General features: G+C 43.0%; 1 protein-coding gene across 7 annotated transcripts in view; it reads left to right on the top strand.

The window, feature by feature from the left end:
- Window positions 1-13843, top strand: part of Klhl3 (kelch like family member 3) — a 155391-nt gene that overhangs the window by 126900 nt on the left and 14648 nt on the right. For all 7 annotated transcript variants that reach the window (XM_029562966.1, XM_029562965.1, XM_008831815.3 and 4 more), the window contains 3 exons: window positions 8582-8699; window positions 9057-9254; window positions 10685-10786. In XM_029562966.1, coding sequence (XP_029418826.1) covers window positions 8582-8699; window positions 9057-9254; window positions 10685-10786 — 418 coding nt within the window. The remainder of the gene's footprint in view (window positions 1-8581; window positions 8700-9056; window positions 9255-10684; window positions 10787-13843) is intronic.

Here is a 13843-nt window from a genome sequence, read left to right on the forward strand (position 1 = left end):
AAAAAAAATTGACATATGTTCTCCCTCATATGTGGATCCTAGGATCAGACTCTGATAAATATGTATGCAAACAGACATAACTGCAGGAACCAGGACAAGGGTAAGGAAACAGTGAGGTAAAGGAAAAGAAATAACCTGAAGGAGAAGAATAGTAGGTAACAGACCTTAATAAGGCAGATATGGATAAAAATTGGGTTAGATTAAGGGAGGGGGGAGGGAAGGGTATACGAGTAACCTAGGGGATAAATAGAAAGAAGCAGTTCAAAATAATATGGTTCATAGGAGCAAGGGTATTAGTAAGGAAGAAAGGGGTGGGGAAATGGGGGCACCTTAAGTGGGAAAACCATGATAGAGGGGTGAGGTAGGAGCAAGGGTATTAGTAAGGAAGAAAGGGGCGGGGAAATGGGGGCACCTTAAGTGGGAAAACCATGATAGAGGGGTGAGACGATACAAGAGAGAAACAATGCCTAGCTAGTCACGAATACCCAGGGTTTTACAACTCGTATGTGGCAGGGCAAAGATTCAAATCCAAGACTGACATACTGGCAATCTAGGCTTTGAAGCACCACACAATACTATTCACTACATTAATAAGAATAGCACATCTCTTTTACCAAGCACAGGTATCTAACGCTGGACTAAGTGCTGTATATTTATTACCTCATAGAATTTTCATAATTGTATTACCACTGTTCTAAAGATAGGGAAATTGAATCTTAGGGTGCCACGTACTCACTATAAATTACATTTATCTACTTCCGCATTCCAAGTTGCCCTAACCTTGGTGGCTTAGCATGACAAACACTGACTGTTTTTTCAATTTCTATGGGCAGGTGACCCATGGTGGCTTAGCTGGATTGTGCTGGCTCTGGTTTCTCATGAAACCAAGCTGATGGTCAGGCTAACAGTCATCTAAAGATCTGTCTGTGGAGGACCTCGCTTACTTGCTGGCTGGCTTCAGTGTCTTCCTTCATGGGCATCAGTACAAGGTGGCTTGCTTCTCCTAGCGAGGGATGTCAGAGCATGAAAATGAGGGAGCACACTCAAAACAGAAGCTTCAGCCTCTTTATAACCTCACCTCAAAAGAACAGCTCCATCCCTTTTGCCCTATTTTCTTTGCTAAACATAAATCACTAAGGCTAGCCCACACCTAAGGGGAGGAGAATTAAGGCCCATCCCTGAGTGTGAGGGGATCAAAAGCGTTCTTACCTATCTTTAAAGTACAGTCAGTAGATGGTTGAGAGTGACGACCCCCAGAGTCGAGTTCTGAACTGATGGTTGTCTGGCCTCTAAACTCTACAGAAATCTTTTAGCTGGGTCCTTTGTGGGAGGAAACTTGAGTCTTTCCCTCTGTGAAGTCTCTTTAAGAAGGTAAGATAGAACTTGTTAGTGAGTAAGTCAGTGGAGGAAGAGGAGACAGATAATCGTGTATGTGAAGAAGCAAACCAGGAATTCCAAGGACAGACTGGTTTGGGCTTTCATGAATTCAATTCCGATAGGCTTTCTGAGAGACCAAACTTAGCAAGAGATTTTCACCCCCCTCAGCATTACTCAGCAGTGACTCTGTTTGTTAGCCCTTAAAGGAATAGAATTCTTTGTGATAGCTGTAGAGAGTAATAAGGGTGTTTTTCCTGAGTTGGAAATGCACAGATCATCGTGACACAGTCAAGCTGGAACAGCTAATAGCATCATCTTGGCTCCCACACATTCACCACCCAGCACTTTCCCTGAGGCAGGGTTGCCATGGACAACCAGAAGCTGTCTCTCAGTCACACTGAGTCCTCCTACGCATTGCCCAGCTCCACAGATGGCAGCAGAAAAAAGTAGGTTCTAGGAAGATGCAAAGGAAACCTTTGGAAACGTACTGAACCTGGTACTTTTCTGTCATTCCAGCTCTGCCATTGGCATTTCTATTTACCTCTTTAAAAAGGAAACACAAATTAGACTCTAGACTATATATATATAAAATATATATATATATACATTAAGTTGGGTGGGGGCAGTAAGGGGAAGTGCAGATAAGGGAGGGCATCTAAATACCATCAAAAATGTACTGTATGAAAATTGCAAAAAGATCAATAAATTAAAAAAAAAACACAAAAAGCCACTTGACCTTGAAATGGGCAGCTTGCTCCTGAACTGGACTGTCTTACTTTTATTGGTAGTGTTGGAAGTAGAGGCTGCTGACAGATGGGTAGAGTGGCCTTGCATCTGGCCCAAGTCCCTTGCAAAGAGTCCCAAGTGCCTCTCTTCTATCCTGTTTCGTGCCCTGACAAATACTGCAGGGCCCTGAAAAGTCCTGGTGTCACCCCTGATGTTAGTGCTAGTCTCCTCCCTCTCACAGCTTCATGTACATCCTTTTCTGCCATTTCTCAGTGATCTGTCTCTGCAAAAACTCCAAGATTGATTATGATACCCAGTGTTAATCTAATAACACTGTTGACTGTTTTCTAAGCACTATAAGTGCCGTATATCACTTAAACCTACTGACACTGTGTGAGAAACAGCCTGTTATCAAGATAATGCAGTGATGAAAATGAGGCCTATCAAGGTTAACTGTATTGCCTGTGGTCAACAGCCAACTAGGAATTGACTGATATCTGGGCCAAGATGTGTTAGATTCCAAAGCCCATTGTTTTTCCAGTCCTCTGTTCCCTCTGGGCTTTGCCCTTACTCTGTCTAGTTGTCAGACCCCCGTTGTTTCTGCATCAATACTTGCCAGGGCACCTGTTATTCAGGAATCTGCATGGAGAAGTCTTCTGACTCGACTGGACACACTCCTTCGGATGAATTTTTTGGTGTTAGCCCTGCGGCCCCACGCACCAGGGTAAGAGAGACTCACTTCCTGCCCTGGCCCGAGGGACCGACTGGCTGGGCCTGCCTTCTGCCCAGCATACCTGTCAATGGAAGAGAGTTTGGACACATTCTACTCTTGCCCTATGAAGAAAGTGTACATAGCCCAGGTAGTTCTCACCCAAGTGAAGATCCCCTGTGACCATGGTCTTGAGCTACATATGGGCCAGAAAGCCCTGCTCTGTTCGCCAATCGATTCAATGGTTTCAATCCTATAGTCACACTGGTGGAATCAGAATGATGGATGTGAAAGGGCATTATGTATGTATTTAAAGCTTGTTATGTTGGAAATTTCTTCTCTAAGAAATCAGGCACCAATCTCATGAAAATAAATGGCTATTTGACCTTCTAAAGAGAGAGTATTTTCTTTGGGAGATGTCTGATGGCCATCACTGCCATGGTGGAGTTCAGCTTAGCCATGCAGTCTGTCAACCAGAAGTCTCGAGTCAGTAGACGTTCTACAGCCATACAGTGACAAGCGAGACCTGGGATCAGGAGCCGAGGCACCTTTCAAGATTCTCAAGTTCATTGTAGTTCTCAGGGAAATTGATGATGGTCAGTCTAGCACTGTTGTTAGCCTAGAACCAGTTCTTTAGTTCATTATGATTCCTGTATAGCCATTCTTACCCAGACTTACCTTGAAGGAGAAATTATTTTAAAAACAGTGACTGTTTTGGGGCATGTGTCTATAGTTATACCTAAGTCAGAAGGCTGAGGCAGGAGGATTGTTTAAGTCAAAGAGTTTGAGGCCAGCCTGTGACAGTGACACATTGTCCCTTTTAAAAATGGAGGTCATTAAAGAAATTGATTTGATTTCATAATTTCTATTAAAGGTATAATAATTCTTTCATAAATTGGGGCGCATGAGTATTGGTGAAAGAAAGAAATGTGCTTGCTGAGCTACCTAAGCTTGAGTGTTTCTGGAAATGAAAAATGAGGGTTTGGTACAGAAAATGGTTCAAATCTCTTGCTTGAAAATCCTGTCTTCTTACGTGGCTAGAACTTGGTAATTTCAGAGATATAGGTAGGCCTTGGGAATAATTGTATTTGCCTAATTAGTTATTAGGAGCAGGTATCTATGGAAACACCTTTTCTATAGCATTAAAATAGGAAATTTATTCTTTCTATTCTGCAAGATCAACACTGGGAGGCACAGCTCTCCTTGTATGATGGCTTCTTGCAATAACTGTCATAATTATATTTCTTATGCCTATGAGAGAATCAGGATGTATCCTTGCTCCCCTTGCTAACCTGAATGCGGTCCTGACCCACAAGTACCTTATGATTTCTTTTCTTAGACCCTTATAGAAACAGGTTTGAATGTTGTCATTTCTCACCAGTGGTTTTATAAGCTCAAAGGCACATTAATTTTGAAAACCTTGTCCTGTATTTTTTCTGTATTAATACTCAGATTTTATTTAAGATAGCAATTATTTTCATTACTCTGTTGCTATGAAAATTTTGTGAAACAAGTGGTGTCTTCTCTTCAATATGAAAATACCTTTGGCAGGAAAGTTTCTGGGATGTGGAAAGATTCCCTGAAAAATTTGACATTTAAAAATTTTTTAAAGTTTCTGAGAAATTTTATTGACTTAAGAATTTCATACAATGAATTTTGATTATATTCAGACCTCCTCCCCCATCTCCACCCTCACCCTAATTTAATTTATAAAAAAACCTGAGTAATTATTATAGCTTGTATAAGAAATAATTGAAAAAAATTTGTTTCCTGAATCAAAAGATGGGGAAATCTCTTGCTTTCTCTTCTTCTGCTATTTAGTTTTCCTTGGTGATGCCAGAGTACTAATCTGGTGTTTTAACATGTCTCAACCAAAGAAAATGTCATTCCAGTTTTGTGTTGTTTTCATTTAACTCCTCATATGTGCTATTCACTTTTAAATCATTCATTCTTGATTTCAAATAAATATTTGAATCCTCAGTTTTACCTGGCAACATCAGGACCTCTCAGTCCTGATCTTCAGTCTTGATGACTGAGGCAGGTAAATTTCTGCTCACCGTGTAAGTGGTTAACAACACAATGTGAAGCAGATAGGGTGAGTGAGAGAGAGCTCAGCAGAGTCGACACTAACTCAGGCACAGAAGTCAAGAGAAGCCCTCTTGGCAGAAAGAACATGTAAACAGGTAAACAGGTGCTAAAGCGAGGCTCAGAAAGGGAGGGATTGTCTAAGCAGAGGGAAATGGACACACAAAGATGTGGAATATCTGCAATAATTGTAGAAAGAAGTGTAGAAAGACTACTAAAAGCTGGTTTTAGGCCCAACATAGTGGCTCATGCCTTTAATCCCAGCACTCAGGAGGCAGATGCAGGCCTTTATGAGTTTGAGGCCAGCCTGGTCTACATAGTCGATGCCAATTTCAGGCCAATGAGACCCTATCTTAAAACAACAACAACAGAAACAATAACAACAACAATAACAACAACAACAAACCCCCCCAAAGAAGACAAACAAACAAAACAACAAACAAATCAACAAACAAACAAAAAAACCCAAAACAGAAAACCCCAAATGCTTGTTTTATTTGGCTTCAGCTCCAGAAATTGGATTTTGTAGAAAATTCTTAGAATAACTTGGCTTCAGCTTAGCTTTTCTAGCTTAAAACCAGGATAATGCAATGTCCAGCTATGTTTATGAACACAAAGCAAGCCTTTAGAGCTACCCTGGAGGAGTGAGTTGGGCATTGTCTGACCAAGAAGCTGAGTTCATTCATACCCTCCGTAGACCTGCCTATGGCTGTCTATTTAAACAAAGGCTGTGGTGGGCAATAATGCACAATCTGACTTTCTTCTGAAAAAGGCTTTTCTTAATTCAAAGCAGTGGACTTTATGTTACTTGGTTTGCTTTGGAAGGGTTTAGAAGTCAGAACTGACTTCTGAGCTTTGAGATTTGTGATCTCAGACACTGGACCAATTCTAATGAGCGATGACCAGTTAGTTGGGCAGTGGTGGAGCCTAAATCCGGCATCTTTGGGCCTACATGGTTACTGTTAGATAAAAGCCAGGCAGGCAATAACCACAGGAAACACGGGAGGACTCCAGCAAAGCAAAGTTTATTTCTTAGGATTGCTGGTGGCTGGCAGCTCATCTGGGGAGAGAAAGGCAACCAGCAGCCTGGTGGCTGTTGAGGAAGTTCTTAGAGGGGGCTGGGGAATGTGGAAGGTGGCAGAAATAGTCTTTAGTTTCAAGGGAAGTAGCTTGAACTGAGACAGTTCTTACATCAGTGGGTCTGGGTGCAGGGGCCTGTTTATCTTCCAAAATTACCTGGGGAACAGCTTTGTGCTGAGACAGCTCTAAATGTAGCTGTCTGGCCAGTTCCTGTTTTGTGAGGCTTTTTTACACTGGGAGAGGGTTGTCTGCAGACCTGGACTCTAACAGTTACCTTGAGTGATGCATGTCAATTCCGGTGGTTTTTTTCCCCCTGATGTTTGTACTTCTGATAATTCACATGATGTGGATGATCCCTCCGTTCCTCAAAAATACACTGTATGGGAATAGAAAGCACTGTGATAATTCAGCATGACAAAAATTAATGGCACATCATCAGGAATTCCCTACAGGCTATGGGTTTAAAAAGTGCTTCTTCTTCCTTATGCAGCAGATGGTGATTAACACAGAGAGCCACAGCTGGCCCACTTGCGGAGAATAAGAGGCTGCAGAGTGCTTATCCCTGGATAGGGCACCCATATCAAACTTCTGCCTCCCAAGGCTCAGGGATCATTGTGGAAGCAGGGACAGAAAAATTGTAAGAGCCAGAGGAGGTGGATGACCAGAGAGAAACAGTTTTCCAGACAGCTGGCCAGTTACTCCTATGAACTCACAACACTGGTAACAGCATATACAAGTCCCACATAAACTCAAGTCAGACAAAATCCCTGTGTAGACATGGGGAAGTGGGTAAAAAACCCCAACCCTACCTGGGGAACTATTGGCAACCAATGACTGCTAAGAGGGGAGATTCAGTCTTATTTAAAGGTGTGACTTTTAGTAGGTTGACCAGGCTCCAGCGAATGAATTTGCACCAAAGGGCATTTGGGGACACAAACCTGACACTATAGGCTTTAACATATAATAATATATAATATAATATAATAAACTGTATATAATTGGGGAGGTACAAAGGGGGTTCAAATATGGGAGGAAATCTAAATATGATCAAAATATATTGTATGAAACTTGCAAAATTTAATAAAAAATTTAAAAAAATGAACCATTACTTACTACTAAAAAAAGTGCTTCTTCTTAAATCTGGATCCTAGAACAGAGCTGCTACATTGCCTGGGGGCTTGCTAGTAACAGATTCTCAGCCTCTCTCTATACCTGCTAAATCAGAAACTTGAGACAGGGCCCAGCAATTTGTGCTTTTATAGCCCTGAAGTCTCAGACTGCCAGCTGGATAACACTGACTGCAGGTTATGGTCAGTCCTGTGGCTTATGTTGGCTAGCCATGACTTTCACCCTTTTCTTCCTCCTAGGGATATTGAAATGCCAGAATGCCCCTCAATATCACAGAGATCTATCTGCTTCTGCTTCCCGAGTGCTGAGATTAAAGGAGTACGGCCACCATACTCAGCAAAATATGCAAACTATTTTTATATTTGGCATTTTAATTTTTATTTATTAAGAGCATGTAAAATAGTCTCAGCAGAGTGACTACTACAGTTAAGGACTGCAGTTCTATTAACGTAGCCAGAGCAATAGCTTTCCTTTTTTTAAAAAGCTATACCCTACATCAAAAAAACTGCTATTCAGAAGATATATTCCAGTGGGCATAACCAGAACAAATATGTCATAAAATAATACTCTCACTACGACATTTTCTGTGCTGTTATAGTTAATGTGTTCTGGGAATAATCCAGTGAATTGATTTCATGACTCACTAATGAAATGCAACCTGCATTTTGACAAACAGAGATGCAGTGGGCTGTTTGCATGGACCACAGTTACTGTTTCTGGAGCAGGAAAAGAAGCAGTGGTAGGCAACCTCACCTTGGTGTCAGGTGGACTTGGGTTTCAGTATCTGTTCTGCCTCCCTTTGCCGGGTAACTTTGGGCCATTTACATGTGTTTTCTGAGCTCCTCTTTCCTCATCTGTCAATGTGGGTGATAATATTTACCTCACTGGGTCATACTGACAAGCAAATGTCAACTTTGCACAGTGCTTGACGGTGTTAGTTACTGTCTTACTGCTAAAAAGAGTACTTTAACACAATTGAGCATTGTCAATTAAGTGACTTTTATGATAACCACCGTAAAACCATGTCCCACAATTCTGTTTTTCTGTAATACAGTTGAATAGGTAACCTCTGCAGTCTAGGCATTTAGAAATACTTATTAATAATAATTTTATTCTTAAAATGTATCCAAATTCTGTACTTTTTTTCAAAATACATTTATTTTGATATAAAGAATGCTGCTCATCTCCCTCCATTTTTTGAGGGTTCTGAGATTGTAGAAGATGCTTTAAGTACCACAGTATCACTCTGAGTAGAGCACTTGGGAAGTTGGACCTATTCTTGTGCTTTGTGGAAAGGTGCTTGATAGATTTTTTTTGTTTTTTGTTTTTTGAAGCTATAGCATCTCTATGAATGCAGGTCTGTAAACTGACACTTAGAAGACGCACTTGCAAAAGCACTTGGAAGAAGCAGAAATTAGTCACTCATTAGGATAGATGCTGGACAGATCAAATTAAAATGCATTTGTCTTTCTGGAGGTCATGATTGTGGTTGGTGGCCAGGCACCCAAGGCGATCCGCAGTGTGGAATGCTATGATTTTGAGGAGGACCGCTGGGATCAGATCGCTGAGCTTCCCTCCAGGAGATGTAGAGCAGGTAAGCAGCCCTGTCCCCTCCACCCTGATTCACCTTGGCTTCACAGCAGCCTTTACCTGGCTGCTCTCTGCGTCCCCTTTCGACCCGCACAGTTTGGACCTGCCCAGTTTGAGGTCAGTTCTAATGCACTTGTAAGTTCAAACCCATTCCGGAATTTGCTCAGATCAAGTGAGGTTAAGGAAGCATGTAGGAAAAGAAATCCAATGAGTGCTAGAGTGACTTGCAGGTATCTAAAGCTGGAGCTGATCCGGTGGTGAGTCACTCATATGCCTGTCGTATTCCCCTGTTGTCACCCATCATCGTGGGCAGCCAGCCAAGCACCTTCCTCACCCCCATGCCTCGATTTCTTCATTTCAGGTGTGGTGTTCATGGCTGGCCATGTATATGCTGTGGGTGGGTTTAACGGCTCTCTGCGGGTGCGGACAGCAGATGTATATGATGGCGTGAAGGACCAGTGGACCTCCATTGCCAGCATGCAGGAGCGCCGGAGTACTCTGGGTGCAGCAGTGCTCAATGACCTTCTCTATGCAGTTGGAGGCTTTGACGGCAGTACTGGTAGGTCCAGGATGTGTTGCCATATCTTACAAGTCTGGGTCATAGACACTACGCAACCTTTTTCTTCAGTCAGTTCTTGAGTTAACCTCTGCCCATTTGTAGCAGTGCCCCAGGAAGGTACTCATCTGAATTAGTCGGCTTTCCTTCAACTATAATGAAACACTGCTATATACAGAAAAGGATCAGATGCAGAAAGAGTAAGCTTGCCTAGCTGGAGGGAGCCTCAGTACCCTAGCGCTTTATTGAATGGTTGAGGGAACTGTGGCTCAGCAGTGGGAAGAGGGCTGGCTCAGACTACACAGTGGGCCAGGCTACATCCTCTGCCTACTGTCCTTTCTGCTGCTTCCTGGAGCCTTGCAGTCTCCATCACTCACAGGCCCCTCACCCCCAGATTTTATCTTGTTTCAAAATTTCAACCTGAACCATTAGTGGTCCTGGGTTTGGAGAAAGGACGTCATCCATACTCATGTTGTCACTTGGATGTCTCTGAACGTAGTGACTCAGTTGAACTACACTGATACTCTTTGGCCCCTAGAGAGGTAAAAAGTAATATTTTTTACTCTTTTGAGTCTTTGTGTCGTCATAATTTGCCTCCGTCATGTAATTCAGAGTCTGTAAGTCCCTCTAAAGGCTCTTTGGTGAGCAAGATCTGGGAGCAAAGAGAATGTAAGGGTGGTGGTGCATCATTTCATTAAAGACTTGCCTTGTTAGGAGTAGAAACCATGACTAAACTGTACCAAAAAAATGAACAATCTTGTTTCACCCCAGAGAGTAAACATGAAGTACAGAAGTCACTGGTTCCGCATTTGGTCCTGTGACACAAGGTCGCTTGGGGCCAAATTTTCAATCCTCTTGGCTCGTCCCTCATGATCCCAGCATTGCTCTTACAACTCTAGCCAAGACATTTGTGTTCCTGGCAACACGAAGCAGGGAGGGGTAGCACCCGTGTATCAGAAAAGTAAAGGTCATTCCAGAACTCCCCCATCAGATGTCTGCTTAGGGCTCAATGACACCTAGCTGCAGGGGGATTTTGGAAGGCAAGTCTCTAGCTTTCCAGCTTATGAGGTAGAGGAAGGGATTGGAAAAGGAGACTGGAGCAGGTGTCTGGGGAAGCAGCCTTAGATGTTTACTTGGAATCAAATGTTCTACTCCATAAGTTTGATGACTTATATTTGCAGTGCAATTCAGATGTACCCCTTGTTATTTCGGCAGCTCCCCTGTATGTCATGTGCTAGTGGCTAGTGGTCATGTGCTATAGACCCTGCAAGTGTATTCAGGGAGTTGTCATGGCCACATGCCAGGCAAAGGGGTATTGCGCTGGACAGCGGAGTCTTTAGACTTGGTTTGGCCTCTTCCTATCTCACTGCTCCTCTCCTAGCAAGGTGAGGCCTATAGATGTAGAAATCCAGATCTTCACGTCTTATCTCTAGGCTTGGCATCAGTAGAAGCCTACAGCTACAAGACCAACGAGTGGTTCTTTGTGGCCCCAATGAACACACGGCGGAGCAGCGTGGGAGTGGGTGTTGTAGAAGGTAAGGAGGAGCAGAGGGTGGGAGCCAGTCCTGCCCTGGCCTTTGGGTCTTGTCCTAGGTCCAGCATTGTGCTGATGCTCCCTTTATTATGACTCCATTCTTCAGGCTGAGTTAAATACTATTGTCTCCAGTTAATAGATAAGGAGGCCTGGCATTCAAGAGGGGAAGCTCTGGAGCCAAGGCTAAGAAGGGGTTCAGCAGGTTAAGCAGAAGAAGTAGGGAGTAGGAAACAGGGAGCTCAGCGTCAACATATAAGCCAGGGCTACAATGTGGTAAGTGGGAGTTAATTGTGCTTAATTAATTTGCTGCTCACCTATTTATTTATTTATTTATTTATTTAGTATTTTGAGACAGGATCTCCCTGTAGCCCTAGCTGGCCTGGAACTCACTATGTAGACCAGGCTGGTCTTGAACTCACAGCCATCCGCCTGCCTCTGCTGCTGCTCACCTTTATGTGTTGCTCATCAAAATAGCAATGAGAGAGACAGGCTCCTTTCCCCAGGTCTGATGAGCCTCTCTGGGGACAGGTTTGGTGTTGAAGCCCTGTGCTAGGCAGGAAAAGTGTGTGGGGTGAGGGAGGAGGAAGTGGGGGCCAGAGACCTGTCTAGACAGTACTCAGGAGCTTGTACAACACCTCTTATTTGTGTTCCTAGGCCCTTTGAAAGAATATAGGTAGGACTCAGACTTTTCTCTGTTTTCCAATTGGGAGACTGTCAAATCCAGATCTTCTGACTCCTAGCCTAGTGGTCTTTCACTGTAACCCTTTCCTTTAGACCATTGTCAAATGGTTGAGTTTTACAAACGTGATGGAGACTGAATTCTGGAGAGGGAAGGTGCTGCACTTGCATTATGGTAGTAAATAGCAGAGCAGTCAAATCCAGATCTTCTGACTCCTAGCCTAGTGGTCTTTCATTGTAACCCTTTCCTTTAGACCATTGTCAAATGGTTGAGTTTTACAAACGTGAATTCAGTGTACCGATAAAGAGAGAGCATTATTTGAACTAAAACATTAGAGATGATTGGCCAACACTGATTCATTAGCCTGACCTGATGTCTGTTTGTTTAGACTGGTGCACAGATGCCCTCTGTTGCACACGAGAACATACACACATTCAAGCATAATGTGCAGTGAGATGGTGATAGATTTTCTTCTCTCATGGCACTTTCCAGTCTGTACAGTATAGTTCAGCTTAAAAATTTCACTTAAACATGTATTATATTGCAACATAGCTAAACAAGTCATCTTAGTGAGGTAAGGATCTTGTGCCTCTACTAAGACAAATTATTTCTTGCTGGCTCATCCTCTTGGTAGGAGAGAAATTTGTCTGTCAGAAGAGCTTTTTCTAACCACCTTCCCATTTCCCTTCTTGCTCCTCAGCCAGGAATATCAAGCAGTAGACTAGGGATTAAAAATAGCAAATCTCTGTTATTAGATTCGAGGAGAAACCTTGAATGACTATTTTTTTCAGCTGATACAAAGTTGGAATGGGTTGTGGAGGTCATGGGGGGCGGTTTAATGGTAGGGATTTAAACTGCTATCCTTGACAGGGCTTTTTCCTGCACGCTTGCATGTGGAAGATGTGCTGTCAAATGGCTTGCTCTGTGGCTAGGGAGGATGGCTGGGACTTTTTCTCTCTTGCTTCTCCTACATCGGAAACCATTCGGACTGTGGGCTACCCCCGAGCAGCAGAAGGTTTGGTGAGAATGTAAACGAGGAGCTGAAGTTTGCTCTGCTTCAAATGGTCTTGAACATACAGCTTCCTACATTGTTTGGTTCATTCGCCCCCTTCTCACCATTTTATTATCATGGTTATGCTGTCTGAATGACCTTTAAAATCACAGGATACTTTATTACTAGCTGCCGGGAAGAATCCTTCCTTAGAGCAAGGGAAGTGGAGTATATGCAGAAGTGTGTTACAGAGATGCTCACGTCTGAGCCAGAGCACACCTTGTGAGTGGCTTGGACTCTGGAGGAGCTACTGAGTGGTTTTATAACTTTCACTTCGTGAGGGAAGAACTGTGGATAAGTTGCCTCTTTCAGAAAGGCCGATTGGAAGGACTCAGAGAGAAAATGCAGCCATGCTGGGTGATGGCAGGATTGCTGCATCAGTAACCCTCATGCTTCAACATTGTTTAGAACCCGAGAAACTAACAATTACAGATTTTCAAATCGTAGTTGTACCCTCCATATTAGGCAAGCACATAAGGACCAGAACCTCTTGATTAAATCACCCTGTTAAATAGATTTGCACGTATACATTTATTTAGCCTGCAGCTATTAGCCTGTCACAGCGTCTCATAGATCTAGGATCCATAGGTAAGATAGGGCTCCTCTCTCTGTCCCCACAGGCTGTTCCATTGTATCCTAAGACTAAATGTTAAACACAAAATGTTTGAATCTTTGTTCTCACATAGCTCAAATAACAAGTTTTTGCTGATTTGTCCTACCGTGATCCCAGTCTCAAGCCCCAGATGGAAATGAAACTCTTGCATAAGAGCTTAATGTTATTTTTATTTTAAAATAATAATAATATTTCAGGGTTCTTGTGCATTGCTCAGAGAACAAAGGTGGTCTACAGAAAAATTCTAGCTACCTCAGCCCAGAGTGTACACAGCACACTTCCTTCATCTGTTCTACCTGCTATGGCTATGGGAGGAGTGGAAACAGGGCCTAGGGCAGGGTTTGGTTCTCACTGAGGAATATCCTTCCATATTTTCCCATCTGTAATTGTGAGCCTGTAGCTAGAAAGTCGAATGCCTGTTTATAGCTGAGAGCCCTCTAGCTCTCCATCTGTCCAGTGCTGGTGTCTTATTAAAGTTTTATATTGATTGATTTATTTTTGTGTGTATGACTATTTTGCCTACGTGTATGTAAGTCCACCCATGCATACAATGTCCACAGAAGCCAGAAGAGGGCATCATATCCCCTGGAACTAGAGCTATGGACAGTTGTTAGCTGCCATGTGAGTGCTGGGAACAGAACCAGGTCCTCTGTAAGAGCATCCAGGGCTCTTAACTACTGAGCCATCTTTCCAGCCACTTGTTGTAGAGAAGTGT

This window comes from Nannospalax galili, unplaced genomic scaffold (assembly GCF_000622305.1).
Source record: "Nannospalax galili isolate Female #2095 unplaced genomic scaffold, S.galili_v1.0 scaffold735, whole genome shotgun sequence".
Lineage (NCBI taxonomy): Eukaryota > Metazoa > Chordata > Mammalia > Rodentia > Spalacidae > Nannospalax > Nannospalax galili.